We start from the raw sequence: 26,204 nt of genomic DNA on the forward strand, positions 1-26,204 counted from the left end.
GCGGATGATGCCCAAGCCGCAGTGTTGACTTCTGGGGTGGCGGTGGGTGGAGCGGCAACGATCAAGCTCTGACGCATGTGTTGTTTGTTCTTTTTACCACGCCGCCCTTAACGTGCGGCGGCGCGTGGTGGACGCTGACGGCGGTGACGACGTCGTCGTCAGCATCAGCAGTGGTCTGGCCATACTGGCACGCACACAAGGTTTGCGCTTGTCGCGTATGCAGCAAACAACTGGCTCGCTTGCTGTCTCAGATGTTTGTGTTTGGGGCTTGTCTTTTTGTGTTTGGGGTGGTGCAAGGTCCACACCATACCACACAGCAGTGCGCTGCCTAGCCAGCAACCACGCTCTCTCACCACCTCAAACACACCCTTGCCCACCACCCTCTGCAGGGCGTGGATTATGATGACTGGCCTGACTCTCGTTTGGACCCATTAGGGGAGGCCTTGTAGGGGCGACAAAGGCCTCTTTACCTTGTGTGTATTTTGCAACTGCCGGGGCTGGCTGGTTGGCTGCCGTCACCGCCGATCTGATACACCAGGAGTAGCAACAGAGCAACGCGAGGGGCCCAGGAATGCCGGAGCGACCGGGGGCTCGGGGGGACCAGACCAGCTCGTCAGCCGCACTGGTTCCAAAGTCTCGTCGCTGTGCACTGTCAAGGAGACGCACACGAACACTCCATTGGACGTGTACGGTGACGAAAGTGACGATTTTCGCGTCGACAGGGTCGGCCGATCTTGCCGTTATTACATGGCTTGCACGGATACGGGAGGGCGGGAGAGGCGAGGCAGAGGTCGAGGGTTTGTGTATGCTGGTTTGGTGCCGAGGCCTAGATCGTAGGTGCATAAAGTTTGGCGCCCCTTCTTGTTACCATGCGGGCGTTTCAATGCCGCCGCCGGAGGTGCAGAGTGTGCAAGGAGCCGCAGGGACGGTATGAGAGGGAGCCGGGCAGAGGTCAGGACGAGGACGAGGACGAGGACGACGAGGACGAGGGTGGCATTTTGCTTACGACGCCGACGCGACGTGTTTCGAGTTTCAGGGAATTTGGTGGCGCCACTGACCTTTACCCGCACAACACGCGCGCGTCGCAATTCCACCACTGCGCCCTTTTGGTCGTCGTCGTGCGTGGTAACAAGACAGAGGGTGCACACTCTGCAAAAGAGGGCAAACACGAGGCCAAGAGGTGTGTGTGATCGTCTCGACGTGTGTTGCGCCCACGCGCTGCTCCTCCTGGCCTCGTCTCCGGGCATTTCGTACTCTCGGGTCACGGACAAGGTTGCTCCCCCTGCCCTGGCCCTTCGCGTTCCTCCCAACCCCGGTCGTGAGCGTGAAGAGACGAAACAGACTCGCAAACCCAACACTAACTCTCTGTCTGTCGGTTCGTTCTCAACACACTCACTGTCCTTGACTCACATAGGTACATAGGTAACTGGCGGTCGCTGAAGTGTGTTGTTTCTTCATCCTTCAAGAACCCCATCCTCTCCACATTCGTTTGGATCGCCCTCCCCCCCCTCTCCTTCTCCTTCCTCCCCCTCCCTCTTCGCTCGTCGCCGGTCGACCTGCAATAACGTACCTCTACCCACGACCCCGCCCCCGTTCTCCCATAATGATCAAGACTGCTCTTGCGTTCAAGGCCCTGTGGGCCTTGGCTGGCGTCACCATGGTCGATGCCTCGTTCTGGGTCATCCCCGACATTCAGATTCTGACGACGGCCCGTATGGACCCCATCGTCTCGCCCGGAAAGGTGGCCCCCCACTCGCACACCATCTCTGGTGCCTCCAACTTCCGTTCGGTTCTCAACACGCCCGAGGAGCAGCAGAACGCCGTCTGCTCGACCGCCCCCATTCAGGCCGACAAGTCCAACTACTGGTCTCCTCAGATCTTCTTCATCAACAAGGACAACGAGTATGAGCACCTCAGCCCCGGCAGCCGTGTCTACTACTTTGCCCCCGAGAACTCGATTGCCTTCCCCAAGGGTATGCGCATGATCTCTGGTATCGCCAACGAGCGCAACCCCAGTGCCCTCAGGTCCCAGGGTGTCTTCATGGACTGTGACGAGCGCCCTGGTGGCACCGACTGGCTCCCGAACGGCACCGTCTACCCCACCGCTTGCAACTCGATCCACACCAACGTCTTCATGCCCTCGTGTGGCTGGGCCAACCAGTCGCTCGACTCGTGGGACCACTTCTCGCACCTCACCTGGCCCATCAACCACGGTGGTGGCCAGGTCTGGGAGAACCTCGTCGAGTCCACCTGCCCCCCCTCGCACCCCATCAAGTACCCGACCATGATGGTTCAGTTCAACTACTGGACTTCGCCGCGCCAGAGGGAGCAGTGGAAGACGGACGGCAGCCCCAACTTTATCCTCGCCAACGGTGACACTACTGGCCAGACCTTCCACGTCGACTTTGTCTCTGGCTGGGATGAGGACGTCCTCAACAACGCTATCAAAACTTGCGGTGACATTGGCGACAGGATCGGAGACTGCGCGGCCTTCAAGCCCTCGGTCGACAGGGACCGCGCCAACAACTGCGCCCTCCAGAGCATGCTCCCTGCCGAGGAGGTTGGTTTCAACAAGCCCCTCAAGAACTTGCCCGGCTGCAACCCTGTCTGGGGCCTCGAGACCAACGTCAAGCCCAACGACTGCCCGTGGCACACTGGTGACCCCGGATGGACTGCTCCTCAGGGATCGTACGCCGACAACTGGCGCACCATGCCCCTTGCCATGGACCTGAACAGCTCGGTCGTCCTTCCTCACAAGCTCCGCACCTTTGGCCAGCCCGACGTCGTCACCTACAACGGCATGTACGGCAGTGGTCTTCTTGCCACTTGGCCCAACGACTACACCGGCGACGTTGTTGAGAAGGGCACCTTTGACGACTTCAAGGCCAACTCGAACGGTGCCACGGCCGTCAACAAGCAGTGCCAGGCTGCTGGCCTCAAGGACTCGTCTGCTTGGACTGGCTTGCAGCCTCCTACCATTGTCGGCCAGGACAAGTGGTCGCCCCTCAAGGACTTCCCCAAGACCTTCACCTGGCTCAACAAGGTTCCCCAGAAGACCGAGAACGCCTACCTCAACTTCCCCGACGACCTCCCCCGCCCCACCGACGGATCCGCGAACGACGTGTACAACTTTACCGGACCTGACGGCAAGCCCATGCAGCAGGTTGCCGCTGCCCCTACGCCCGCCACGGCTCCGGTTAGCTCTAACTCTGGTTCTTCGGAGGCCAAGCCCACCGGCGTCTCGTCGTCTTCGGAGTCTGCTTCGTCTTCGGACTCTGCTTCCTCTTCTGGCTCTGGCACCGCTGCCGCTCCCACCTTCAGCGGCGCCGCTGCCCCCGTCAAGAACGTCAACCAGCTCAACGTCGCCGCGGACGGCCCGTCGCTTTCTTCGAACGTCACGGGCACTGCCACCCCTTCGGTTGTCAACGCTGCTGCCGAGGGTGGCGCCGCTCCTACTGGCGCCCCCGCTGGTGAGGCCTACGGCGCCGGTGGTGCTGGTGCCGGTGGCGCTCCTTCCCCCTCCGCCGGCAGCTCTGGCACCAAGGCCGCCGAGGTCTCGGGATCGTCGTCCTCGACGACCGCCACCACTACCGACGGCGCCGCCGCCGGCACTGCCGCTCCTACTGGCAACGGCGCTTCGCCCGCCCCCGGCGGCACCCAGCCTACTGCCAAGCCCGGCCGCTGCAGGCGCAAGACCCGCCGCGGCCTCGACAAGCGCCGCCTCTAAGCGGTTGCTGTTTGTTGCGCGGCGGTTTGTATACCCCCATCTTGTCGCATCTAAACATACTTCGCATTTTATCTTCCATCCATTCACGCGTCCTATTGAGTTAGGGTTGCCTTTCGACGTTCAGCCTGCTTGCAGGCGGGCGTGCTCTGGTGGCGATGTATCGTTTGTTTAAGAAAGAGAGGTGTGGGCGAGTTACTGACCTGAATCTGGTTGCCGCTGACGAGGAATGCCACACTGAGGCCATGTTTCAAGTCGGCATTGCGATCACTGGCGCCATTGTCGCCGCAGTCTAGTCTATCTTATCCGACGACAGAGAGTGGGCCGCAAGTAGCGTGCAAGGTGTTTGAACCCACGTCGCCGAGGCCAGCACCGAGAGACCCTTGCTCGATCCCTCCCTCGCGCTTCGGACTCCGGATTACGCATTTGGGCGGCGCGGGGCACATGTCGGCCTTTTAGTCAACATTGTCGTCCGAGGCCAGTGCGGCGTGTAGCAGGCAGCCGTCACGCCATCGACACGAGCCAGTAGTGGACGCGCCGGCGTTGCTCTCTGGATAGATAAGTAAGAGCGAGCAGGAGTGTCGAATCGCACGCACACCCTCCCCTCCCTCCCCCGCCATGCCTGCCGCCGCCCTCCCAATCCTCGACCTCGCGCTCCTCTCACAAGGCGAAGCCGCGTCCCAGCGCTTCCGGGACGAGCTCACACGCGTAACGCACGAAGTGGGCTTCTTCTACCTTGTCAACAGCGGGCTGTCGGCCGACCTCCAGCAGCGCATGCTGGCCACCACGCGCGCCTTCTTCGCGCTGCCAGACGAGCAAAAGCTCGCGATCCACAACGTCAAGTCGCGCCATTTCCGGGGGTACACGCGCCTCGGCGCGGAGCAGACGTACGGCCGCCCCGACTGGCGCGAGCAGGTCGACATGGCGCCTGAGCGGGACCCGATCCCAGAAGAGCCAGTGTACAACCTGCTTGTCGGGCCGAACCAGTGGCCCAAGGCGCTGCCCCAGCTTCGCGCCGTGTGCGAGGAGTGGCAGGCCGTGCTCTACGACGTGAGCTACAAGCTGCTGCGGGCGTGGGCGCAGTCGCTCGGCGCCGGCGCAGACTACTTTGACGGGCCGTTCGCCGACCCCTTCCACCACATGAAGATTGTGCGATACCCCGGCGCCGCGCGCGCCAACACCCAAGGCGTAGGCACGCACACGGACAGCGGCTTCCTCACGCTGCTGTGGATAGAGGAGGGCAAGGGCGGCCTGCAGGTCCAGCTGCGGGACGGGAGCTGGATCGACGCCCCGCCGCTCAAGGACGCGCTCGTCGTCAACATTGGCGAGATGCTCCAGGTCTGGGCGGGCGGGTACTTGCGCGCGACGCCGCACCGCGTCGTGAGCCCGCTCGCGCCGGACGACCGCGTGTCGGTGCCCTTCTTCTTCAACCCCAGCTTGGACACCACGTTCCCGCCGTTCTCGCTCCCGTCCGAGCTGGCCGCCAAGGCGCGCGAGAAGGTCGTGGCCGACGACCCGCGCAACCCGCTGTTCGAGCTGTACGGCTGGAACGCGCTCAAGGCGCGGCTTAAGAGCCACCCCGACGTCGCGGAGGCGCACCATGCCGAACTGGTCAAGCAGGGGGTGGCGGGAGCCGACGTGCGCATCGTGTCGGAGGATACGGGAGTGCCGGCTGAGATCTAGGAGGGAGAGGGGAGAGGCAGCACAGCTCTATCATCGCATATGCATTGTTCAGTACAGTTTGTCTACTAGAGGATTGCGGCGGCACCGACTACAGCGGCGCCAACAGCAAGGCCCGCGACGCTGGCGGCGGCACCGGCGGAGGAAGGCTTGCTCGACCCGGTCGCGCTCGGTGCGGCGGAGGCGCCAGACGCGGCGTGGGATCCAGACGCCGCTGCGGACCGAGAGGCCGACGTCGATCCCGAAGCCGAGGCTGAAGCTGACACCGACGCCGTGCTGTTGTCCGCCGCGCCAACCAGGCCCGCGCCATACGCCCGTGTAGAAGCCCCCTCCAGCGCCCAGGTCAGTCCGCCGAACACGTGCTCGATGAACGTGCTGTTCTCCCACGTCGAGTTGAGGTGTCCGAGTGACGTGTAGAACGAGCGTCCGGCCTTGGCTGCGCCGTCGCGCAGAGGCTGGGCCGACTGAGGGCTCTCAATGTACCATGCTGCGGGTCAGCTTGAACGTGCATGACGCCATACCGATCGGGTGCGGCGTGCCCATGGGCGGGTAGTTGCCGTTGCTCTTCGCGTCGTCTGCCGTCAGAGGGGAAGGAAGGTGGCCGACTCACTGTTGTAGCTTGACTCGTCGACGGTGAGGAGGACAGTCGCGCCGACGCTGCGTGGGTCGGAGCGGAAGTAGTACACTTCCTCGGTCTGCGGGTAAGTTGCGAGCAGTGTGGGCCCAACTCACGTAGCGCCACTGGTCGGGGAGGTGTGCGGTCGACGGGTGGTCCTTGGTCAGGGGGAGGAAGGTCTGCGCGGCGTGAGCGGGGGACGCGTGAAGCCACCCACGGCATCCTGGAGGGACGGGTGGTAGTCGAACAGCGCTGAGGAGTTAGCTGGTGTCACCGGCAGTCACGCCTCAGCTCACCTCCGACAGCCTGGAGGTAGTTTGTGTCGTTGAAGAGGCAGGCCGAGGCGGCATGCACGCCAGTGTACACGCCTCCGCCTTGGAAGAAGCGCTGCAGTGCGGCCTGGCCATCGAGGTCGAGCACTGGGGTCAGCCCTTCCCTCATCCGTCTCACGCACCCTCCTCAGAGTTGGACACGAACATGACGCCGTCAAAGCCGGCGAGCGACGCGTCGGTGAACAGCGCCGGGTCCCTTCCGTCAGCTCATGCCAGGCGCCAAACGAAACCCACTCGGAGAAGACAAAGCTGACGTTGTGTGCGCCCGCTTCCCGGCCCAGCACGGCAATGGCTGTCGGGATCGAGTCGTGCCGGTACCCCTTTGTCGCGGTGTACACGAGCACGCGGGGCGTCGACTTGGCCGTGATGAGCGCCGTCATGATCAGGAGTACGAGGAGCAGTGGGCGGATGAGGGAGGGCATTGCTGCCATTTGTGATTGATGGCTTATGGCTGATGGGGTGGATGTAGGCTGGAGATGCGAGCCTGCCCAGTTCCTGGGTGGTGACAGTTGCCGACTGCGGACAAGTCCGATGACGACGGCCGACGTAAACACCGTGTCGACCGGCGTTGAGTGCGTCGCGTCTTATCAATCTGCGCGACGCGGCGGCGACGGCGCGGGGTGCATGGGTTCTCATGTGTGCATGTAAGAGCTCAGCGGAGGCCCTCCAGATACTTTCAAGTGCTCCGCACCATGCATAGGCGTAGAAACGGCCTCCTGGGCCCCCGTTGCGGACACCGACAGGAAACCCCGCACCGGCCCGCCAAGCCGGCGACTGCTGCGCAACACGCCGCCTGCACTTGCACACCGTACCCCAGACCCACGCGCCAAGATACCTCTGCATCCATGGTGCTACTGAACAACCTAACCTCTGCTTTTGACTTCCTACTTCAACCCCCTACGACTTGCGCTATCCTCGCGCCTAGTAACGGCCGCCAAAGTCGGGCGCGTCGATCCAACCCTGGAGCTGGAGGTCCTCGGCCTTGGACTTGGACTTGGGGTCGTAGTAGGGCTTCTCGGCAAGCGACGAGACGCGCGTACCGTGACGCTCACCCGAGTAGTCGTACGAGACGGTATGGATGGTGCTGCGGTTGTCCCAGATGGCCGAGGTTCCGGGGGTCCAGTGCCAGCGGAGCTGGATGTCGGTGGAGCGCTCGTAGATGTTGTGGAGGTAGTTGAGGAGGAGGTCGGCCTCGGTCTGGTCAAAGCCCTCGATACCGACGGTCATGGAGCGGTTGACCCAGAGCGACTTCCAGCCGGTGACGGGGTGGGTGCGGACGAGGGGGTGGGCGCGGATGACGGGCTTGGGAGGCGCGTCGGGGTTGCTCTCGTCCTTGTACGAGTGGGCGGAGCGGTAGAGACCGTTGAGGCCGTCGATAAGCTTCTTGAACGCGGGCGAGAGCTTGTCGTACGCCGCGTAGCCCGAGGCCCAGAGGGTGTCACCGCCGACCTTGGGGACAGTGTCCTGGTGGAGGTGGGTGTATCCGGGAGGGTAGGGCTCGTGGACGAGGTCGGTGTGCCAGCCAAAGCTGTTGCCGCCGTAGGGGATACGGAAGGAGCGGCCCTTGACCTGGGCGTCCTTGCGGCCAGCCTCCCAGATGAGGGTGACACCGCCGCCGACGCCGGGGACCTGAGCGGCCTGGGGGTGGATCTCGATCTGGCCGTCGCCGAGGTAAACGCCGATCTCCTTCTGCTTCTGGGGCGAGAGGTCCTGGTCGCGGAAGAAGACAATGTGGCGCTCGGCCACAAGCAGGGCAAGCTCGTCGCGCTGCTGGTCGGTCAGGTCCTTGAGCTGGAGGCCGACAATCTCGGTTCCAATGTGGGTGGTGAGGTCGTTGACCTCCTTGGCGGCGCCGAAAAGGGCCTTCTTCTCCTTGTCGGCGCGGGTTCCGGGGTCGACGTACGCCTTGCCGCCGCGAACGTCCTCGCGGATCTTGGTCACGTCCTGGACGAGGTCGGGCTTGGGAGGGTAGTAGGGGTAGCCGTTGGAGAGGTCGATGCCGGCCTTCTGGTAGCGGCGGAGCGTGTTGTCAGGGGGCAGCTGGAGGTTGACCTTGTTGAGGTCGACGGCGTTGAGCTTGGCCTTGAGGTCGGCGATGTCGTCGGCCGGGGCGGGAGTGGAGACTGCGACGGGAGCCATTGTGAATGCTTGTTGTTGCTGTTGGGTATGCACACCTCCTCGTCACACGCACCAGCAGCTATATACTGCCACCATGCATCCCCGTCGGCCAATAGACCGTAGCCGCTTTGTCATTGCAGCCAAATCAATGGCGTCGCGTCCGACACCATCTCCACAAGATGACGGTTGCGTGCAGTGACATTGGTTGTGCTATGACGTGACAGTGAGAGGAGTCGACGGCTTTGGCCGTGTCCTGTCCTCCTGGCTGACGTTTGGGCATGTATGAGTTCAGCAGTGCATTGTCAGTTCTCTGCCTTGCCCGCACAGATGTCCTCGGTCCATGGGTCGGCCAGGCATCGGCATGCCTCCGGTGTAAGCAGTCGAGCTGTGGGGCTCACTCGCGATGCCGACATTGTGGGCCGCACTGGTGCGTGGCGATCACGAAAAATGTGGCACGGATGACGCCACAAGTCAACAACATCGACCATCGCCGCCACCAGGCACCACCAGCCGCGCGCGCTACCAATCCACTCCAACACGCTTTCGTGCTCGCCGCTCACATTGTTGCCAAATCACTCATCGTGCACAGCGCGCACGCTATTGGGCTCGTCCGCAGTTCAGGGGGGAGCGGGCCTTGGCTCGGCGGCTGCTCCAACGCCAGCGGAGCCGCCGCCCCCGCCTCCCCTCGCCTCCGGTGTCTTGGCCCGCCCTCGTGGGCCCGAAGTTGGCCACAGCCAATGTCGCGCCTCCGTGTCGCCGAGAGGGACCGGCAATCTGACGATACAGAAATAGCCAGTGCGCTCGGCGCTGGCTCTCCTGCCGCTCTCGCGGACAACCGCCGGCCAGTGGTGCCGTCGGCTGTTGTCCACCCCTTAGCGCTTACCGTCCTCAATCACGGCTCCCACGACATGGTCATGGAGCACAGGGCGCCTATCAATGTTGCCATAGGCCGGAGAGATGGTCACATCATCGTTGGCGCTTGAGTTTTCTCTCTGACTTCGCTAACGACGCGCCGCTAATAGAGATAAAAGGCATCGTCGGTGGTATTGACGGGGGTCGACTATCCTCACCAACAGCCATGGCCACCACCACCCTGGGCTACTCTGATGCCCGCGCCAGTCATGGTGACCGCGACAGCGCCGACGAGTCGACTGCCGACCTGCACAAGGAGATCCAAGTGACGTGGAAGGGCCGAATCTGGGACACGTTCGACCTGCCACCCAAGGAACGCAAGCTCCTCTTCAAGGTCGACGCGCTCATCCTCACGTTCGCCGCGCTGGGCTACTTCCTCAAGAACCTTGACCAGACCAACGTGAACAACGCATTCTTGTGAATTTGGTGGTTCTCAAGTCACGTGCTTGAGCTGACGCGACAGGTCTGGGATGAAAGAGGACCTTGGCATGTTCGGAAACCAGCTCGTGACGTCGACTTCGATCTGGACGGTCGGCTATGTGATCGGCCAAATTCCGTCCAACCTGCTCCTGACCCGTGTGTCGCCACGGTTCGTTATCCCGTCGCTGGAACTCGGCTGGGGCATCTTCACGCTCGCGTCGTACTCGGTCAAGAGCTACAAGGCGCTTTATGCCATCCGCTTCTTTGTCGGGCTGTTCGAGTCTGGCTTCTACCCCGGTATCCACTATCTTCTCGGCGGTGCGTACGCGCGGCGGGAGAGTGCTCTCTGAGGACTGATGCTGACTTGTTGCAGGCTGGTACACCCCTCGTGAGATTGGCAAGCGCGCCATGATCTTCTGGCTCGCCGGGTCCATCGGACAAATGTTCTCGGGCTTCCTCCAGGCGGCGGCATACACCAACCTTAACGGGCGCCACGGGCTCGCTGGCTGGCGCTGGCTGTTCATCATTGACGCCATCATCACCATCCCCATCGCCATCTTTGGTTTCTTCTTCCTGCCCGGCCTGCCACTCCAGGACAAGAAGGAGTGGTGGCTCACCGAGGAGGAGAACCAGCTCGCCATCGACCGCCTCCGCCGCGTCGGTCGCAAGGGCCGCACCCCATGGACCAAGGAGCGCGTCAAGACCCTCCTGACCGGCTGGCACTTCTACGTCCTGCCGCTCCTCTACGTCATCTGGAACAACGGCTACCCGCAGGCCGCGATGGGCTTCTACCTCAAGAGCTTCAACTCCAAGCCCCCTCCCGTCCCCGGACGCCACTACACCGTCGCGCAGATCAACAACCTCCCGCTTCCCGCCACGGCCATCTTCATTGCCGGTGCGCTCACATACGCGTGGCTTTCGGACGGCGTGCTCCGCGGCAGGCGTTGGCCGTTCATCTACGCCGGTGTGATCATCGCCATCCCCATCGCCGTCGCCCTGCGCGTCATCCCGCTGTACGACAACATCAAGGCCCACTTTGCTCTGTACTGGATTTCCAACGTGGGGCAGGGTGCCGGACCGCTCATCATGACCTGGATCAACGAGATCTGCTCCAACGACTCGGAGAAGCGCTCGCTCCTCGTCGCCATGGGCAACGACCTCGCGTACGTCGTCCAGGCGGTCGGTCCGCTCTTCTACTGGAAGACGACCGACTTCCCCGCCGCGCGCAAGGGTTGGACAGCCGTCATCATCTACCAGGTCCTCCTGGCCATCTGGACGACGCTCATCCTCTTCCTCCTCCGCCGCGACAGGCTCAAGGCGGAGCGCGACGGCACTGCTGAGCGGCACGTGACTGACGCCGAAGCGATCGGCGAGGACGACAAGGACGTCAAGTCGCAGGAGCCTTATGAAAAGTAGAGTTGTGATGCGGGCGTGGTTTTTAATAGGTAGATGCTAGGCATTGGCATGTATCGGGTCTTGCACGGATGTGGCCCCAACGAAGGCAGTGTGGCAATTGTAGGCGACCGACAACACATGTGCCACAATCGGCAACTCCTTGATAGCAGGGCCTTCAACGCTCCGGACATCCGTGCACGCAAGCTAGCTACATCAGTAGACTCCGAAGTAGCCGAAGTAGTGCGCACGGCCGTTCACATGCCCTTGGCCAAGCGAAACCAGTGGCGCAAGGACGAGCGAGCTATTGTGCGCCCCTAACCGAGGTCACGTCAGGTGTGGATGGTGGACTTGGCATCAGTTTGTCATCGGGCGACGAAGTGCACCGGACATGGCCGTGTGTCGCCATTGCTCGAGATTTCACGCAAACACATCTCACACGCGCACAGGTGTGCAGGCCGAGGTGTCGCAAGCCGAGGCCGAGCTAATAACCCAAAGATACATGGATGCACTGCGATCGTCTACTACTGTCTAAACTCCTATGCGGCCGCCGCAACAGCCACAGGCTCGGGCTTGTCCTCCTCCGCCTTTGTTTCCTCGGCCGCCTTGTCCTCAGCCTTGATCTCTGGCTCCTTGCCGCCGGTGCTGTTCTGGCGGAGCTCGCGCGCCGTCTCGGCGTCAATGCCGTACTTGAGGGCGATGGACGCGAGGATGTTGTCGCTCGCCTTGATCCACTCGGGCGAGTGGCCTGTGATCTTGGAAGCGCCGCTCCACTCGGCGTCGCGGTTGATCCACTCGACCGCGTGGCGGACGTAGGCGCGCTCGCCGTCCTTGCCGAGGAAGTGCACAAACTTGCCGTCGCCGGTACGCTGAACCAGTGTGTCGTAGAACTTCCACTGCTCGGCCGTGGAGGGCAGGCGGGCCGTGCCGGCGAGGACACGCACGATCGACTGCGCCTGGTACTCGAAGAAGCTGAACGCCGACGTGTTGACGCTCAGGCCGAGGAAGGCAAGCGTCGGGTCGGGGATGTAGAAGATGTCGCGGTAGAGGTTGAGCACGCTCGCGCCGTCCGTGATGAGCAGGTTCTTCTTCTCCTCTGGCGTGGGTGCACCGAGCGCAGGGTCGCGGTGGAACTGAGGGAAGAAGGGGTACGAGTACTGGTACCCTGTGGCGAAGATGATGAGGGAGATGTTGGTGATGATGCGGCCGTCGACGAGCTCGATCTGGCCCTGCTCGATTGGTGCGCCAGGCGCAGGAGGGATGAAGCGCTTGATCTCGTCGACGAGCTCGCCGTTCTTGGGGAGCAGCCTGCGCTGCCAGTTACGCAGCGACTTGTACGCGTCGGGGCCGGTCTCGGGCTTGCGGCCGACCATGTAGACCTTGTTGACGTGCTCCTCGAGGTCGCGCGCCATGTCGATGCCACTGGTGCCGCAGCCGACGACGAGCACGTCCTTGCCGGCGTAGGGCTCGGGGACACGGTATCCGTTCGAGTGGAGCACATGCTCGGGGTACGCGGCGGCCCACTTGTCCGAGCCCTCAAAGTCGGGGATGAAGGGCGCGTTGTAGTGGCCCGTCGCGACGATCACAGCGTCAAAGTCCTGCGTCCAGTACGTCTCCTTGACCTTGTCGTCGCCCTCGGGGACGACCTTGCGCAGCGTCAGGCGCCACTTGGCACCGTCGTTGTCCGTCTTGGGAATCTTGACGGCGTTCTCCACACGCGTGTTGTACTGCACGCTCTCGTCGATGTTGAAGTGCTTGACGTACGAGTGGACATAGTCGGAGATGAGGTCGTGGCGGATGTTCTCGGCCGTGCCAGCGGGGTACTCCCAGTCCTTGAACTGCGGCCGTCAGTCTGCGCACGGACATTGCCACCACTGCCACGAGCCACAACTCACAGCCATGGTGGGGATGGGGACATTGTTCGAGAGGGACCAGTAGACGGGGTTGGGGGGCGAGAAGCGCAGGCGCTGCTCGTGGTCGGCGTCGTCGAGCGTCTTGGTGACGGGCTCGGGGCCGGCCTCGGCCGGCAGCTGGGGGAAGAAGGCGCCGTGGGACGGCGCAGGCGTGGGCACCGACAGCGGCTTGGTGATCTCTGGCGACCAGTTCCAGATGCCTCCGGCCTTGGACTGGCGCTCGAAAACCGTCACCTCGAGGCCGGCCTCGCGCAGGTGCCGCGTCGCGGGCACGCCCGACACGCCGGCGCCGATCACGGCGACGGTGCGGATCGGGCTCTCGTACTGGAAGTACTCTGGGATGTCGATTGTCATGGCGTGGGCAGTGTCTGTGTGCGTGTGCGTGTGTGTGAGGGCGATCAAGAGTGCGATGGTCGTTGCCAGCAGCGAGCGACTTTTTGTTGATCGCTCGATCCACAAGCCGCCCATCGCATCACACCTTTGTCGACCATGGCCCTCGGCTTACACCTGTCGGCTGACGCACGCCGATTCGGCTACCCACGGGCGGGGGAGTAGCGCTGTCGTGCTGTCTACATATTACCGACGGCTTAGACCAATGTGCGTCGCCGCTGCGCATGGCAGGTCAAAAGGACAGTTGCAACATGACCCACTAGCCATGCGATTGCGTGCCGATGGCGACAGAAGCGCGCAACGCGGGGACCCCACGGCGTCGGGTGAGACCGAGTTTGGCACCAGCAGAGAGAGGCCCTTGAAATCACATCATCCTTATCGTCGCTCGCGTCGTTCTCACAAGGCTGACTGAGCAGTCTCAGGTGCACTGCAGGCCAAGCAAGCGCGGGCAGCGGCCGAGCGCACAGGCGCACAGTGGGCCCACCTCCGCGTCGGCCCGGCATTGTGACGGCTGTCGACATCAGGCAAGAGTCGGCAAGCTCGGCCCACAGCGCGCTTTATAGTAGCAGCAGTAGCGCGCGACCTCGACGTACGTCCACATCACAACACAATGCCTGCCCCAACGTCCACCACCAAGCCGCTCAAGGTCGCCATCGTCGGCGCCGGACCCGGCGGCCTCGCGGCCGCCATTCAGTTCCGCCGCCTGCCCGACATCGAGCTGAGCATCTACGACCAGGCGCGCGAGCTGCGCGAAGTCGGCGCCGTGAGTTGCGCCTCTTTGCGCCTGAGTCACGAGGCATGACACTGACAACAGCGCTGCAGGGCATCGCGCTCAACCAGAACTCTTGGCGCCAGCTTCGCGAGCTGGGAGCCGCAGAGGACATTTCGCAGTACCACACTCGCCAGACGGAGGACAAGATTGCTGTTGAGCAGCGGTGCGTGCGACTGGCTGGACGCTGACAAACGCCTGCATCGCTGACACAAGAGCAGCATTGGCCGCACCGGCGAGCTCATCTACCAGCGCAAGGTGTCGGGAAACCCGGACCAGCCGCCCGCGGTCCGCATCGAGCGCACCGTGCTCCAGCGCGCGCTGATCAACCGCCTCCCCAAGGACCTTGTGCAGCTGTCGAAAAAGCTGGACAAGTACGAGGAGACGGACGCCGGCGTGACCTTGACCTTCAAGGACGGCACGACCGCCGGGCCGTTCGACCTTGTCGTCGGCGCGGACGGTATCCGCTCGGCGGTCCGGCACCAGGCGTACCCCGACCACCAGCTGAGCTACACTGGCAAGGTGGCCTTCCGCGTGCTCATCCCGCAGGAGCGCGTCGCGCACCTCGAGGGCATCCCGTCCGCCGCGACGTGGTGGCACACGCCCGACACGCACGTGTACACGCTCCCGCTCGACAACGGGCAGTTTGAGATCGCGACCCGCGCCATCGAGAACGAGGAGCACGGGCAAAAGGTGTCGTGGGGCCAGATCGTCCAGGACAAGGAGCGCGTCCGCAACCACTACACGGGCTACACGAAGCTTATCCGCGACATTATCGACACGGTCGAGGACGGCGAGTGGCAGGAGTTTGCGCTGTTCGGCGGGCCGCTCCTCCCCAACGTGACGCGCAACGGGCGCATCGTGCTGCTCGGCGACGCGAGCCACCCCTTGTCGGGCGCGTTCGGCTCGGCGGGCGCGGCGTTTGCGTTCGAGGACGCGTTTGTGCTTGCCAAGGTCATCGAGTTTGCGCGCACAAACGCCAAGTCGCAGGCGTACGCGCTCGACCTGTTCGACGACATCCGCCAGCCCCGCTTCGAGTACCTCTACAGCGTGCTCAACCACGGCGGGTCCAACCTCAAGGCCGTGCGCGACGAGAAGCTCCAGCCAGACGACCATGTGCGCGAGGTCATCCGCCGTAACTGGGCCGGAGAGGGCCGCAAGCCCGGAGACCAGGGCGACCAGATCTACGCATACAACGTCCAGGACGTCTGGGCGGCGCGCGAGAAGGAGGAGAAGGACAAGATCGCCAAGGTCACCAAGCCCGTCGAGGTTGAGAAGGTCGCCGAGCAGCTCGCGGCCGTCACCGTCGCTGCTTAGGGCGCCGAGACGCGCCTCACCTCATAGAGATATACAGTTGTCTTGATGCATTTGGGTCTTAGGGTTAGTGGCGACCGTGGGCACAATGCCGCAGCATCCAGTAATTGTCTTTTTGCCTATATACAAACCACTACCCCATTTTGAGTGCAACTACGCCGTCTTGACCGTCACCGACGAGCCAGTGAAGCCGCCCGTGGGCAGCGCCACGGTGAAGGTGAGCTCGTTGCCGTGGCGCGTGCAAGTGCTCGAGGACGAGGACGCGCCGCCGGCACCGCCGGCACCACCGTTACCCCCGTTGCCGCCAGCGCCGCCAGCGCCGCCGTTACCTCCGTTACCTCCATTGCCGCCGTTGCCACCGTTACCGCCAGCACCACCGTTGCCGCCGTTGCCACCGCTGCCGCCGTTGCCACCGTTGCCGCCGTTACCACCGTTGCCCCCATTGCCGCCGTTACCACCGGGGCACTTGAAGTTTCCGCCGGTCGCGGTGATGGTGAAGGACACGCTGGTGAGGGTCTGGGACGGGTCCGAGACGGTGATGGCGAGCTGGTCGCCCTTGAGGCTGAAGAGGTACGCGCCGGGCTGGGCCGAGTTGATGGTGATCTGGCCGCCGTTGCCCCATCCGGCCGTCCTCCTGTCCACGGTGACGGTCGAGGGGGTGCCGGGCCAGAAGACGAGCGCCAGGCGGCCGTTGCCCGCCGCACCGAGGGTGCCGTTCACGTCGATGGGGGTGATGGACGGCGCCTTGGCCTCCTTGGCGAGCTTGTCCTTGGACGCCGCGGGGAAGAACTGGTACGAGTAGGTGGTGGCAGGGATGGTGGTATAGGCCGAGAAGATATCGGCCGACTGGACGCCAGCCACCGAAGTGGAGATGGCGGACCAGTTGCCGCTGCGCGTGCTCTCGTCAAGCCTGAGGTTGAAGGGGATGCCGTGGGACAGGTAACCATTGCCTCCGTAGTAGAGAGTCTTGCCAGTGACAGCGCCACTGCTCACGGCCTTGCCGTCGACGGCGATGCCGCCATCCGCCTTGCGCCTGTTGTCGAGAACGGAGATGACGGGTGCGCTGCCGATACCGGCAACGGTACGGTCGACAACGACAGCAGTGGTGGTGACGAGGACGCTGTCGTCAAAGTAGAACCACGCCTTGCGGAACGCCAGGCTGCCGTCATGAGGGTCGATGTAGTCCATGACCGACGCACCGACCGACCCGTCACTGACAGTGCCGACAAAGTTCTTCTTGCCCGTGACGCCGGTCCAGCTGCTAGAGAGCGTGGGGACGCGGAGGAGGTCGGTGGTGCCAGGGATGAGGTACCAGTCCCACTGGGCCTGGATGTCCTTGTACTCGTTGCCCGTGACGTACGAGAAGAGGGTGCCCTGGCCAAGGTGGTAGCCGAGAGGGTTGGCAGAGTTAGTGTACTCGGTGTTGTGGGAGCGGTTCGAGATGAGCTTGTTGCCGAGGACAAAGTTCTCGCGGCGGTGGACCATGTAGTCTGACGCCCAGAAGCCCTTGTTGCCGACGAGCGGGATGGAGCCGTTGCTCTCGAGGCGCTTGACCGTGTCGGTGAGCGAGTTGGCGCCAGTAAAGTCGGCAGTGGCGGCCTCGAGCTTGGACACGTTGAAGTTGATGTCGGCGCTCGCCTGGAGGTCGGGGGTAGGGAAGGCGACAAACCGGCCGATGACATTGAAGTCCCAGTGCTGCTGCTTGGTCTCCTTGTCGACAAAGATCATCCATTCGCTGCCCTTGACCTGGGCTGCGAACGCCTCGCGGACGCTGTCGTTGGCGGCGAACGATGTTCCGATGGCATCTCCCTCAAGTTGAATGAAGGCATTGAGCTGAGAGTTAGCACGACTCACACCCGCCAACTCACCAAGTCCTTGCCGTAGTTACCATTGTAGATGATGCCCGCATGCTGGAGGAAGCTGCCGTCGCGGTGGATGCCGTCCTCGACAGGCTGGTCGGCGAACAGAACTGCACCCATGGCACGGGTGAGCGTGTCAGAGACGATGGTGGCATTGTTGGTGTACAGGGCCATGGAGAGCGAGTTCTGCATCACATTGATCATCTGCACGGTGTCGTTAGCCGGGGCGAGCGAGGCAGTCGCTGGGCAGTCGCCAGGCAGTCACGACTCACGTTGGCGCCGGTGAGGTAGCCCACGCCGGGGATGCTCGTGTCGCGGAGCACATACGGCCTGTTGGGGATGTTGTAGCACCCAAACTTTTGGGCGTCGGTGAGGTTGGTCGTCGAGACGATCAAGCAGGCCGTCGATGCGAGCTGGGGGATGAGGATCACCTGGCCAAACCAGTTGGTGTTCCACATGCCCGGGGTTCCGCATGGGCAGTTCTTCTTTGCATCGCCGCCAGAACCCAGGCAGTCAGAGTTTTTAAAGTCGTTGGCGAACCACCAGTCCATGCCCTTGAGCGCCGCAGCGAGGAGCTTGGGGTCGTTGGCAGAGCTGGCAGGTGCAGCGGGGTTCAGGCCGGACCAAGCGGCCGCGAGGGTGATCACACGGACCCAGTGTTGCTGTGCAGGCCAGTTGGCACGTTCTGAGAGAGTTAGCTTGGTGACACAAACGCGACAACTCACGCGCAGCACACCCCGACGCATAGTTGACGTCGGGCCACGTCCCATTGGCCGTCTGGGACCCGAGCCAAGTGTCGATCTGGGCGAAGAGCGGGCCAGTCGCGAAGCCTGCCATGTCGACACGGCGGCGCTGGGCAACGAGCGCGAGGTCGTCAGTTGCGCGGGTAGTGGGGTTGGGACGGGCGTCAGCGACGCTGCTCGCGACCGCCAGGACGGCGGCCGCCAGGCGGGTGAGCGATACCATTGCGTGAGTGAGTGGGTGGGAGGGAGGATGGGAGATGGACGCCAGTGTGTCTTCATATACTCTGGCATAGATGGCATGCCTTTGGCCGTCACCTGTGCGCACCGACCGCGGTGAGAAGCATGTATGTCTTCGCGCCGCGCGCTCGTGCCGTCAGCGGTGTAACTGCCCACCCATCAATGGCCGTCATTGCTATTACAGCGCAAGTGGGCTGGTGCGGGCCGGACGACCCGGCGCGCGTCGAGAATGTCGAGTTCAGCTCAGCTTTGGTGCCTCGCCGCATCGTCGTCGAGGCACAGTGCGACCAAGCAAGGTTCAGAGGTCGTCCGGGCCGGTGCGTGGGGACACGGGTGACGAGACTAGGTTTGCGTCCCGCGCGTGGGTGGTGGTGGGCGCGCGTAGTGGCGAGAGCGGAGAGCAGAGACCGGCGAGAGCGACTGCGCGAGAGGTTAGTTGGCATTGACAGGGTGGGGTGGGGTGGATGGATCACGGGGCCTCGGGTGGGGGCGGCGGCGGGCACTCACCGGGCGGTCCGGCGGCCCGCAAAACACGACACGCGACCAACCTGAGGCATTCCCGATCCGCGTCTTGTGTTCTGCGCGTCGAAACGCTGCCCAGAGGCCATCGCTGCGCTGGATCTAGGAGGGAAGTAGATGCATGCGCGGGATGGTTGTGCGGGCGGGGCGGTGTGGGGGATCGGACGGCGGCGGTCGTTGCTGGCCGGGGGTTCGCGCGCGTCCTGGGCGACACCGCGCTCCGGCTCTTCGGGTCGAGGTCCGGTCGTTGTTGACATGGGCCTGTTCAGATATCGTTCTTGGTGTTTAGTACCTGCACAGAAGGCGATGTCGAGCTCCCGCTCAGCGCCGCAAGGCCAGGCCTCGGGCCGGCTGCCGGCCGAGAGAGTGAGCACCTTGACGCGCCGCTGGCGTTCGAGGCCATCGGTGATGGGCGGTCGAGTAGATGTGAGGAGGGGGTGGGGCTAGAGATGGAGGACATGGTGGTAGGTTGGAGGGCGTTCTGCACGGCTGAGGCTGCTGTGGTTGAGGACCTCTCTCCCTTTCTTCCTCTTCTCGCTCTTCCCTCTCGCTCGCTGTCCACCGCTTCCCTGCTCTCCAAGAGGTGGACAGACCATTGACCCGCCATCGTTCTTGTACCACAGCGTAGCTCGCGTTGGCTCTTGAGTTTGTCGTTGACAGCAGGGCAGAGGTGGATGTGGCCAGTCCGACCGACGCTGGTTATGAAGGTGGAGGCAACCATCGCCCTCCACCATTCTTCGGCTTCGTCCACTCACCTCCACAACATCAGTCCACCGTCCCCCTCTTCCCCCATTGGCCCCTCCATCCCCTCTCTTCTGCATCTACCCTCCCCTCGCCTCCCCTCCACTTTGTGCATGCATCCCAGCCCTTCTACACGCCCAGCTCGGCGGGGAATCTTCGCAGAAATCGGCCCGGAGAAACCTCGCATAAGCCCCTTGACGTCACTCGCTTCGGCTTCGGGATCGCTGCCGTCGTCTTTGCCCCCTCGTCCCCATCTCACATGCCCCCCCTCTGCCCCCTCTTTCTCCATTCGAACGCGCGCCGTTTCTCACACGCAGACGTACATAAATACATCGAGCGAGCATCCACCGGATCCGAAGTAAGAAGCCGAGCGCGAGATCGACCAGCCAGAGACCAGCTGGCAAGAAGCCGAGTGTCGGCGTCCACTTGTCACCTCCACCGCCCTCCACCCGCGCCAGAGGGTATAAGACAACGACGAGCAGGTATCCACAACAACAACACCCCCATCACATCCACATCCACGCCCACACCACACCCACACCATGCCCGCGACTCTCAAGTTCCAAGACATCACCGTCCCTGTGCCGGGCTTCGGCGCGATGGGCTTCTCGCAGAGCTACGGCCCTGCCGACGACACCGTTTCCAAGAAGACACTGGCGCACGCGATCGACATTGGCTGTACTTTCTGGGACACGGCCGTCGTGTACGGCAAGGGCCACAACGAGACGCTCATTGGCGAGGTGCTGCGCGACCTCAAGGCGCGGGACAAGGTGTTTGTCGCGTCCAAGTGCGGCTTTGACGTGAGTGGGCGAGCGGGCAGTGGTGCCAGCCATGTTCTTGTGCTGACCTCCAGTGCATCGGCTCGTCTGAGAAGCTTGGCACAGTGACAAACAAGCCCGCCCACATCGCCGAGTACATTGAGGGCTCGAAGCAGCGTCTCGGGTTCTACCCCGACCTGTACTACCTCCACCGTATCGACCCGTCCACGCCGCTCGAGGACAGCATCCCGGCGCTGAACAAGCTCAAGACGGACGGCAAGGTCAAGTACATTGGCCTGAGCGAATGCAGTGCCGCGACGCTGCGCAAGGCGTGTGCGAGTAAGTCGGCTGGTCCACGCCCCCACTCCCAGCTGACACTCCAGTCGCGCACATCGACGCGCTCCAGATCGAGTACTCGCCGTGGCACACCGACCACGAGGACAACGGGCTGATCGACGCGGCGCGCGAGCTGGGCGTCACGATCATCGCGTACAGCCCGCTCGGGAAGGGGATTTTGTCGGGGCAGTACCGCTCGCTCGACGACTTCCCCGCCGACGACATCCGGCGCACGATCCCCAGGTTCCACGGGGACAACTTTGCCAAGAACCTGCGGATCGTGGACGAGTTTGCAAGGCTCGCGTCCAAGAAGGGCTGCACGCCGAGCCAGCTCGCGCTGGCGTGGGTCGTGGCCCAGGGCGCTATTCCGATCCCGGGCACCAAGACGGAGGGACGGCTCGACGAGAACTTTGGCGCGCGGAACGTCGAGCTGAACGAGGCCGAGCTCAAGGAGCTGCGCGTGTTGATCGACACGGCCAAGCCGGTCGGTAATAGATACAGCGACGCTCACATGGCCATGGTGGGGAAGTAGGCGGGAAGGAGGGTTTTTAGGGTTGTACCGAGGATGAAAAGCGTCTTGAGCCGGGTTTGTTGCGGGGTCGTGGTAGTCCCAGCGCTGTTTCTGGACATTATCGGTGCTCTGCACCAACTGGGCCTCGCTGTGCTCTTTGCGAGAGGTCTGCAAGATGCAGTCGAGACGGGAAAGTCACCACCAGTGGACGCCATCCTGGACCCAGTGGAGGTCCCGCGCTCAAAGTGGAGGCACGGACATTGGCGTGACTCCGCGTCACCACCCACCTCGATTCAGACATTTCGGCGTCCAAGCTCTTGCTCCTCCTGCCTGACTCACCACCACCACCACGAAATGACAACATACGAGTACGCTGCGCCGTCGCTCGGGCTAATCGAGCAGGCCGAGCTGCTAAAGCAGGGTGCTGAGGCGGTACGCCGTCCCTCCTCTTCCCGTTCTTCCCACTGACACGCGCCCGCAGAAAGTCTTCGCCCTGCCCTCGCTCCTGCCCCCACCAGAAGTCTACTACCCGCCGTTGCACCCCGCCGCCTCGTCCTCAAAGCCCACCCCGACCCCCACCCCGACCCCCACCGCGGTGATCCTCAAGCACCGCTTCCCCAAGACGTACCGCCACCCCTCTCTGGACGCGAGCCTGACCCGCACGCGGCTGCAGTTCGAGGCGCGCGCGCTCGCGCGCTGTGCCCGCGCGGGCGTGTCTGCACCGCGCGTGCTGTGGGTCGACGAGCCCGCCGGCGTGGTGGCCATGGAGCGCGTCGACGGGTGGAGCGTGCGTGAGATCCTCGGCGGCGGCGCCGAGGGGGAAGTGGAGGTCGGCGCGAATGACGAGGTCGAGCGGGATGCCGGCGCCGAGGCGGTGGTGCAGGAGGAGGAGGAGGAGGCGGCCGAGTCGGACGGGCTCAAGGCGCTGCGTGCTGCCGGCGTCGCTGTCCCAGACCTCATGACGGCGATTGGCGCGGCGCTGGCCCGGCTGCACGCGACGGCTATCATCCACGGCGACCTGACCACGTCCAACATGATGGTGCGGATGACGCCTGGCGCCGCGGCGCCGTACGAGGTCGTGAGTGGGAGCCTTCGGCTGCGCTGACACCCCAGGTGCTCATCGACTTTGGCCTCGCGTCGACGGCGAGCATGCCCGAGAGCTACGCCGTCGACCTGTACGTCCTCGAGCGCGCGTTCGCGTCCACGCACCCCGCGAGCGAGGGGCTGTATGCCGGCGTGAGTGCTGCCAGTGCTGGTCGCTGCTAACGACTAGGTGCTGGAGGCGTACGGCGCTGGGCTGGGGGAGAAGAAGTGGAAGCCGATCGAGACAAAGCTCAAGGAGGTGCGCTTGCGCGGACGGAAGCGCGACATGACGGGTTAGGAGGCGGTAGCAGCAGCATCGATGTACACTATCCACGGCGGGTTCAGTGTCAGTGGGGTGTGGGGTCAGACGGACAAGGGGCACTGCGTCAAATACCACTCGCCATGCTCGCCAACAACGCGGCCACGTGCTTCACATTGGGTACATCTTCATGCGCGCGGGCAGTGAGCTGCGCTCGGCAGCTCGCTCACTGCGCGCGCGACTCGCCGCATCGCTGCGACGGCCCGGGGCTACTTGGACACATACAACACAAGGTATACTGGGACAACGGTGGATGAGTGGGGATGGGTTTGGATGGGTGTGGATGAGCGTGTGGATGGGTGGTGCAGGGTGGGAACGTGCGGATGGGGAGTGCAGGGTGGGCAGGGGATGGAGCAGAGTGGATCGAGGTGGGTGCAGAGGAACAGACAGAGCGGAGCAGACGGGTATAGCTTGTGTTCTTGGTCTTGATCGATCGTTCAGTGCGATATCTGTGAAACAAGACTGTCCTGGCCGAAGCCAAACCTTGAAGGCGCCCTAGACGCCGCGCGCCCTCCACTACACGAGCTCGTAGTCAGAGTAGTTGGGAACGCGCGCACCATTGTACGCCGACTGGTGATACGGCGCGAGCGCGTGATGGCGAGGGTACTCCGGGGCGTACGTCTGAGGGGCATAGCGGTTGCGGCTGTACTCCGACTCCGGCAGCGCCATCGGCGGGGGCGACGACCGGATGTGGGGAGCACCGCCACCGCCGAAGAACCAGTCGGCGGCGTTCATCACGGGCGTCTCCTCGAGGGTACGCGCACGGAGGTCTGGCGTCTCCATGACTGACTGAGGCGTCGGGTACGACGACACACCGTTGTCGGGCGCCTGGGGAGAGGTGTACGGCGTGGCATACTGGGGGGCGCGGTGGGTGTAGTGCTGCGTGTTGTACGTCGAATGCTGGGGGGTGTGGGGCTCGTTGCGGGCAATGTTGGGACACGAGACACGCGCCCTCGGGCCCGCAGCGTAAGATCCCGAAGTGCGACGGCGGAGGTCACCCATCCACGCCGGGTTGTAGCTGCGCTTGGAGGCCGAAAAGTCAACCTCACGGATCTCGACCGCCGGACGGGCCTCGGCCTCCGGGCGGTACTGATGCTGGCCGTGCTCATTGTCGTCCTCGACGTACGAGCGCTTCTTGGATGGCGACGAGGTAAGGACCGGCTGTGGGGGTCAGTGATACATCCATCGCAAAGTTTAGTGCCACTCACCGCATTGCGCCGGTCAAAAGCCAGAAGGGTGGTCGCGGCAGCGAGGACGGCGGCGCCATCGTCCTCGACCGCGGGGGCGTCGAGCTTCTCCACCTCCGGCTCGGGGGTGGGGAGGCGCGCAGTTGGCGCCGGGGCCGGGGCGGGGGCGGTGGCCGGGGTGGGGGCGGTGGCCTTGGCCTTGGCCTTGGGCATAGACTTGGTGGCACGGGCGCGGGCCGGAGCCTTGCGGGTCTTACCAGCCGCGGCGGTCACAGTGCCGGCCGGCGCCGACGCCGACGCCGAGTTTGTGGCCTTGCTCTGAGTGTGGACCGCCTTGCTCGCGCCGCCTTGCTTCTTGCCGCCCGTGGACGAGGCAGCTCCGTCGGCACCGGGGGGCGCGTCGTCCTCGTCGTCAGACGGCGTGCGGTGACGAACCGGGCCCTTCGGGTCGCGACACTGGGTCTTGTGCTTCCAGTGTTGCTCAGGGCGCTGGTAGCCCTTCTCCTTGACCTGTTGTGATGATCAGCGCGGGGCCTATTTTTTGTGCCAAACTATGAAACCCAAGTGGCAGCCACTACTCACCCAAAGACCACAGGCATTGCAAAGCATGTTGTTGGGGTTCTCGGGGTCGTCCGGGTTCGAGCGCCAGAGTTGGGTTTGCGTCTGAGGGTGTCAGCACAGTGGCAAGATGTGAGAGTGATGGGCACCACACACCTCATCGCAACCACAGTTGGCACAGAAACCACGGCGAACAGTACGAGGGGTCTTGCGCTGGCGCTTGTTGCCATTGGGGGAGGGGGTGCGTGTCATTGTGTATAAGGGGGTAAGGTGTTTGAAGTGTGTCGGAAGGGTGAGGTTGGGTGGGTGTAGTGTGAAGTGTGAAGAGAAGATGTGATGAAGAGGAAGGGGATGTGGCTCGATGTGGGCGTGTTTAATAGTGCTGACCCAGGCGGGTCGGCTCGCTCTTGCGATGGGGTGCGTGAGACGACTTGCAGTGCTCCCTGACAGTTGAACGATGGGACTGTCGAGAATAGCCAGCAGTTGTTCCGACGGTCTCGCCAAGAGCGCGATGTGATCAAGGAGGGCAAGCTGCGATAGGTCAATAGCGTGCTTGATAGCGACGACCCTGGCATATACACACGCTTGGGGATGACGCCGGGGCGAGAGTGGGAGAGACAAAGGTGACGGAGAGTGGGTGGGGTTTGGTTGTGTGCGAGTGCGAGGGCAGACGGCGGGCAAGAAGAGATGGACGGCGACGGCGTGCGTGCCGCGCGCGCGCGGGGGATGAGGTGAGATGGGTACCGCAGCAGCAGCAGAGGGGTGAGAGCCGAGGCCCAAGTGAGATGAGTCGCGATGAGATCTCGCTTGACAAGAGTGGGTTGCTGTGCTGTGTGTGTGTGTGTGTGGATGTCGCGCGTCGAGTGTGTGTGTGGAAGAAGTTTGTGTGTGTGTAAAGTGCGAGATTTGTGTGCAGTGATGACGCTGCTGGGTCGAAATGTTTGCGAGATGAACAACGGGTTGTTCAAGCGTTTTATCCTCGTGCTGGCCTGGCCCCCTTTGGACACGCGCGTCACACGCTGAAGTGCCAGGCGACAACCCCCTCTCTGTACAGCGTCATACTGCACGGCCAGCGATGGAGTTCCGTTCCTTGCGCGCTTGCAGCAGCAGCGCCGTGAGCCCGGGGGAACATCGCGCTTTTCCCCGTCGTCGCCTGCTGCCTTATCGTCGTCGCTGCTGAGCGCGCGCACGGTGGCAGTCGGTGTGTGCGACAAATGAGGGGCGCAGTGTGCGAGGGCGCACGAGATGACGACGACGGCGACGGCAATCATCTGGCTGGCGCGGATCGCGGCCCACAACAAAGAAGCGGCTGCAGCCAAAGAAATTTCGAGGGGAAGACGTCGAAGTGCGAAGAGTGGCCGTCACCCCGCGGCGCGGCGGCGCGTGTTCTGCTTCTCCGCCCAGCTCGGCCAGGCTTCTATTGCACCAGGTTGAGCCCGAAACGCAGTCCACATGACCTGCCTGCCTTTTCTCCGCGGCGTCGAGAGAGCCCTCCCAGGTGTCAGTTGTACCACCCACGCACAGACCGCCACACGCGGCAGTCGCGCGCGCCACTTCAGGGTTCAACGCGGGGGGCGCAACACACCCAAAACGCGTGGCAGAGTGATCGCCGGCGGCGCGCGCGCAGGTTGTGGGCCTCTTTTGTGCTGCCGAGGAGAAAGTGCAGGAACAAGCAGAAGAGGAGAAGAGAGATACCAGAATCAACGAATACATGCATGCAGGCTTCGAGTCGCTGCTGCAACATTGTTTCCCCAGCTCGCGCTGGCTGATCCC

The 26,204-nt window shown here is 63.5% G+C and overlaps 11 protein-coding genes across 11 annotated transcripts; 6 read left to right on the forward strand and 5 right to left on the reverse strand.

Annotated features, from left to right (window-relative positions):
- Positions 1-1,603: 1,603 nt before the first annotated feature.
- On the forward strand, positions 1,604-3,727 carry LOC62_03G003862 (uncharacterized protein; the record flags this gene model as incomplete). Its single annotated transcript, XM_062770393.1, has 1 exon — positions 1,604-3,727. One exon carries the CDS (start codon positions 1,604-1,606, stop codon positions 3,725-3,727), a length of 2,124 nt encoding a protein of 707 aa, XP_062626377.1.
- A 615-nt stretch (positions 3,728-4,342) lies between these two features.
- Positions 4,343-5,407, forward strand: DIN11 (putative 2-oxoglutarate-dependent dioxygenase DIN11; the record flags this gene model as incomplete). Its single annotated transcript, XM_062770394.1, has 1 exon — positions 4,343-5,407. One exon carries the CDS (start codon positions 4,343-4,345, stop codon positions 5,405-5,407), a length of 1,065 nt encoding a protein of 354 aa, XP_062626378.1.
- Positions 5,408-5,446: 39 nt separating this feature from the next.
- LOC62_03G003864 (uncharacterized protein) lies at positions 5,447-6,803 on the reverse strand. The gene is made up of 8 exons (XM_062770395.1): positions 6,587-6,803; positions 6,475-6,548; positions 6,317-6,439; positions 6,238-6,272; positions 6,137-6,199; positions 6,015-6,099; positions 5,926-5,979; positions 5,447-5,891 (listed from the first exon to the last, which is right to left on the reverse strand). The coding sequence occupies exons 1-8, from the start codon at positions 6,781-6,783 to the stop codon at positions 5,473-5,475; spliced, it is 1,050 nt and encodes a 349-aa protein (XP_062626379.1). The 5' UTR covers positions 6,784-6,803; the 3' UTR covers positions 5,447-5,472.
- A 470-nt stretch (positions 6,804-7,273) lies between these two features.
- Positions 7,274-8,491, reverse strand: SPBC460.04c_1 (Putative alpha-ketoglutarate-dependent sulfonate dioxygenase; the record flags this gene model as incomplete). The annotated part of the gene is made up of 1 exon (XM_062770396.1): positions 7,274-8,491. The coding sequence occupies one exon, from the start codon at positions 8,489-8,491 to the stop codon at positions 7,274-7,276; it is 1,218 nt and encodes a 405-aa protein (XP_062626380.1).
- Positions 8,492-9,548: 1,057 nt separating this feature from the next.
- Positions 9,549-11,218, forward strand: liz1_4 (Pantothenate transporter liz1; the record flags this gene model as incomplete). The annotated part of the gene is made up of 3 exons (XM_062770397.1): positions 9,549-9,799; positions 9,846-10,120; positions 10,176-11,218. The coding sequence occupies 3 exons, from the start codon at positions 9,549-9,551 to the stop codon at positions 11,216-11,218; spliced, it is 1,569 nt and encodes a 522-aa protein (XP_062626381.1).
- A 515-nt stretch (positions 11,219-11,733) lies between these two features.
- On the reverse strand, positions 11,734-13,461 carry ustF2_0 (Flavin-containing monooxygenase ustF2; the record flags this gene model as incomplete). The annotated part of the gene is made up of 2 exons (XM_062770398.1): positions 11,734-13,032; positions 13,090-13,461. 2 exons carry the CDS (start codon positions 13,459-13,461, stop codon positions 11,734-11,736), a joined length of 1,671 nt encoding a protein of 556 aa, XP_062626382.1.
- A 444-nt stretch (positions 13,462-13,905) lies between these two features.
- Positions 13,906-15,639, forward strand: SAT7 (FAD-dependent monooxygenase SAT7). The gene is made up of 3 exons (XM_062770399.1): positions 13,906-14,260; positions 14,320-14,432; positions 14,488-15,639. The coding sequence occupies exons 1-3, from the start codon at positions 14,108-14,110 to the stop codon at positions 15,581-15,583; spliced, it is 1,362 nt and encodes a 453-aa protein (XP_062626383.1). The 5' UTR covers positions 13,906-14,107; the 3' UTR covers positions 15,584-15,639.
- Positions 15,640-15,750: 111 nt separating this feature from the next.
- Positions 15,751-18,405, reverse strand: cslA_1 (Chondroitinase-AC; the record flags this gene model as incomplete). Its single annotated transcript, XM_062770400.1, has 5 exons — positions 15,751-15,827; positions 15,958-17,413; positions 17,449-17,643; positions 17,712-18,124; positions 18,165-18,405. The coding sequence occupies 5 exons, from the start codon at positions 18,403-18,405 to the stop codon at positions 15,751-15,753; spliced, it is 2,382 nt and encodes a 793-aa protein (XP_062626384.1).
- Positions 18,406-20,221: 1,816 nt separating this feature from the next.
- On the forward strand, positions 20,222-21,316 carry yakc_0 (Aldo-keto reductase yakc [NADP(+)]; the record flags this gene model as incomplete). The annotated part of the gene is made up of 3 exons (XM_062770401.1): positions 20,222-20,479; positions 20,533-20,776; positions 20,821-21,316. 3 exons carry the CDS (start codon positions 20,222-20,224, stop codon positions 21,303-21,305), a joined length of 987 nt encoding a protein of 328 aa, XP_062626385.1. The 3' UTR covers positions 21,306-21,316.
- Positions 21,317-21,638: 322 nt separating this feature from the next.
- BUD32 (EKC/KEOPS complex subunit BUD32) lies at positions 21,639-22,665 on the forward strand (the record flags this gene model as incomplete). Its single annotated transcript, XM_062770402.1, has 4 exons — positions 21,639-21,716; positions 21,766-22,362; positions 22,398-22,520; positions 22,558-22,665. The coding sequence occupies 4 exons, from the start codon at positions 21,639-21,641 to the stop codon at positions 22,663-22,665; spliced, it is 906 nt and encodes a 301-aa protein (XP_062626386.1).
- Positions 22,666-23,202: 537 nt separating this feature from the next.
- On the reverse strand, positions 23,203-24,683 carry LOC62_03G003872 (uncharacterized protein; the record flags this gene model as incomplete). Its single annotated transcript, XM_062770403.1, has 4 exons — positions 23,203-23,847; positions 23,895-24,383; positions 24,456-24,536; positions 24,588-24,683. The coding sequence occupies 4 exons, from the start codon at positions 24,681-24,683 to the stop codon at positions 23,203-23,205; spliced, it is 1,311 nt and encodes a 436-aa protein (XP_062626387.1).
- Between the last annotated feature and the right edge of the window lie 1,521 nt (positions 24,684-26,204).

This window comes from Vanrija pseudolonga, chromosome 3 (assembly GCF_020906515.1).
Source record: "Vanrija pseudolonga chromosome 3, complete sequence".
Classification (NCBI taxonomy): domain Eukaryota; kingdom Fungi; phylum Basidiomycota; class Tremellomycetes; order Trichosporonales; family Trichosporonaceae; genus Vanrija; species Vanrija pseudolonga.